The sequence below is a fragment of the Austrofundulus limnaeus genome, unplaced genomic scaffold (genome assembly GCF_001266775.1).
Source record: "Austrofundulus limnaeus strain Quisiro unplaced genomic scaffold, Austrofundulus_limnaeus-1.0 Scaffold294, whole genome shotgun sequence".
NCBI lineage: Eukaryota > Metazoa > Chordata > Actinopteri > Cyprinodontiformes > Rivulidae > Austrofundulus > Austrofundulus limnaeus.
The window spans coordinates 145830-148479 of record NW_013952696.1 but is presented as its reverse complement, the minus strand read 5'-3'; the positions used below and the strand labels follow the sequence as shown (position 1 = coordinate 148479).

Genomic DNA, 2650 nt, shown 5'->3' with positions numbered 1-2650 from the left:
CTTTGTAGTTGTTCAAATAATTGTTCTGGGCAGGTTACAATATAAAAATGTTTGTCATAATCATGTCATGATTATTTGACAGGAGTTTTACTTTTAAACTGTAAGTGTATTTAATGTAATTACGTTAGTTATGATAGTTTAGTTATGATGTAAATACAATAAAAATTAAACCAAGATTTAGAATAATTATTATACATACATGGTAATGCCTGACTGGGCCTTGTGCCACTTTAACAAATTCAACTAATTGGGCCCCGAGGTCAAAAAGGTTAAGAACCCCTGCTATAGGGCAACCTAAAAAGTTCAGATGAATCCATATTAAACTACCAGTAACTTGATACTCACTAAGCATCAGCTCATTTATCTGTTGTCACACAAAGACTGAATCAAACTTAACTAAGTTAATGTCCTGTCACACTAATATTTTAGACAACTTCTGCCAACTTGTAAACATTTTGACCGACACTGAAAATGTCTATGTTGAAGTTGGAATAAAAAAATGTACTATATGAAAATATAACTAATTTTATCAGAATTTTCACAAGTCGGCATAAGTTGTCTAAAACTTAACAGGGTCTTTAAACTAAACTAAACTAAACTAAACTAAACAAAACTAAACTAAACTAAACTAAACTAAACTAAACTAAACTAAACTAAACTAAACTAAACTAAACTAAATCTATGAACTCTACATCGTAGCAAACAAGAAAGACTTGCCTTCCATTGTTGGCCTCTTAAGAAGCCCCTCTAGAACACGTGTAAAACAGAGTTTAAGAAAAAACAAAATAAAGTGTTTGTGCAGAGACTGAGACACATTCTCAGCTCTTTTCATGGCACTTCAAAAACATTATTCTGTATTTGTGATCATCAGCGTCACCTCTGTGCTCTGTGAAAGGCCTGGTGAAGGGTGTCTTGTCTGATTCGTTTTCCTTTTCCTCTTCTTCTTCTTCTTTCCTCTTCTCTGTGTAAAAGTTGCCGAGCTTCTGCACCAGTTCAGACACTTCCTCTGTGATCGGGATGGTCTCCAAAATCTGACAATGCACATGAAATCAGCTCAGCAGAAAAGTTGATTATTGTCTTAACTTAGAAACAAACTGCAGCTAATAATTAAGTAGCTCACACAACTTTTTATGAAGCAAAAAGTAAAGTGCATGGACATCCTTTGAAAAAGATTTACCAACTGGATATGCTCAATATAATTTCTCATGGCTTCCTCCTTCGTCATGTTTCCCAGAGAGCTCCATGTATCCCTGGAAACAGAGTTCAACACTGAGGACAGCAGCAAACAGTGACTGAAGCTGAGCAGTCAGACAGTATTGAACTTTATGGCAGCCACATATCTCAGAATATTTGCAGGGCTGTGTTTCCCACTGGGAAGCATAACTGAATTCAACATAACTGAGGAGACCAGTTGCTGGAGTTTTTGGAGGGGATATTTGTTTCGTTCTTGTCTGATGTAAGATTTTAACTATTCAAATGGATCTCCTTTTCTGGAATATTATCAACTGTAGATGAGTGGAAATTCAGTTTTCCGTGTATGTCAAGTTAGATTGTCCGTCCGCAGATTATTTTCCTCCACTTTGCATGAAAACAGACAGAAATCATAAACTCAGCCTCAACTGTCTTTTACAGCTCAGAGCTGGCCTGTAAGGACATGATGAGTTTGCCCCCCCCCCCCCCCCCCCATTTTATTGTGTGAGAGAACCACAATTATCTGTGAAATGTACATATTTCTGAAGGCCATTATGCAGGTAAACATCCAAAGAGGTTGACATGTATGGTCTTCCCAATTATCCCAAATTTTTCTAACATTGTTATAAATGCTCCTCCAAGTCTCTTTACCTCTTATTTTACAGTCTTTTGATGCCCTGAAACAACTTTTTTATTGTGTTGCTGCCATAAATTTCAAAATTACATTATTTTAAACAAACTTGGCGCAGTTTCTTCTTCTTACTTCCTTTACAGTTGACATAACATCCTACCTTTAAATGGAGTTTGGTTTGTATGTCACATATTTATCTTATTAGTTCAAATATTATAAAAAGGTGTACCATTTAGTTTTTCCTCGAGTGTCCCAAAAGCCCACTGGCCTTGGGATGTTGCATGGTCCCATTGTGGCTTGCTTGTAGTAACTATAAAACATCAGCATCATGTCATCAGACGGCTGAAAAGGACCTGAGAAATAAAAAAATTAAGTCAGCTCAAAAAAAACCCACACAAGACAAACTTAAAATAATTAATTAAAAAGAGTTTTAATTGTAAGGATGTGTACTCAGGTGCCTCTAATTTCTCTGGATCACTATTTAGATATTGATTACGTCAGGATCATGTAATCTATTTTACTTTTATCTTGGTTCAAATAAAAGTTGGATTGGATCAATCTTATCTGAAAACATGAGGAGAATACAGAAAGACCCCAGGTCCAAACTGCGGACTGGACCCAGAACCTTCTTCCTGCGTGGCAACAAAGCTAACTACTGAACCATCATGCTATATTACTGTATATAAAAAGAGCCTATTCCAAAGTTTACCCAGTATTTTTAAATTTTTTAAAATTTATTTATTTATTTATTTATTTATTTTTATTTATGTTGTTCTGCTCTTGGAGGAGTAAGACACTTTTCCCCCTCTCTCCTGCCCTTCTTTATCT

At 35.5% G+C, this 2650-nt stretch overlaps 1 protein-coding gene across 1 annotated transcript in view; it reads right to left on the bottom strand.

Moving 5' to 3' along the window:
* The window catches only part of LOC106526795 (acyl-CoA-binding domain-containing protein 5), a 24576-nt gene that overhangs the window by 14300 nt on the left and 7626 nt on the right, over nucleotides 1–2650 (bottom strand). The window contains exons 2-5 of the mRNA XM_014021479.1: nucleotides 2052–2175; nucleotides 1178–1250; nucleotides 878–1031; nucleotides 718–747 (exon numbers count right to left, since the gene is read on the bottom strand). Coding sequence (XP_013876933.1) covers nucleotides 718–747; nucleotides 878–1031; nucleotides 1178–1250; nucleotides 2052–2175 — 381 coding nt within the window. The remainder of the gene's footprint in view (nucleotides 1–717; nucleotides 748–877; nucleotides 1032–1177; nucleotides 1251–2051; nucleotides 2176–2650) is intronic.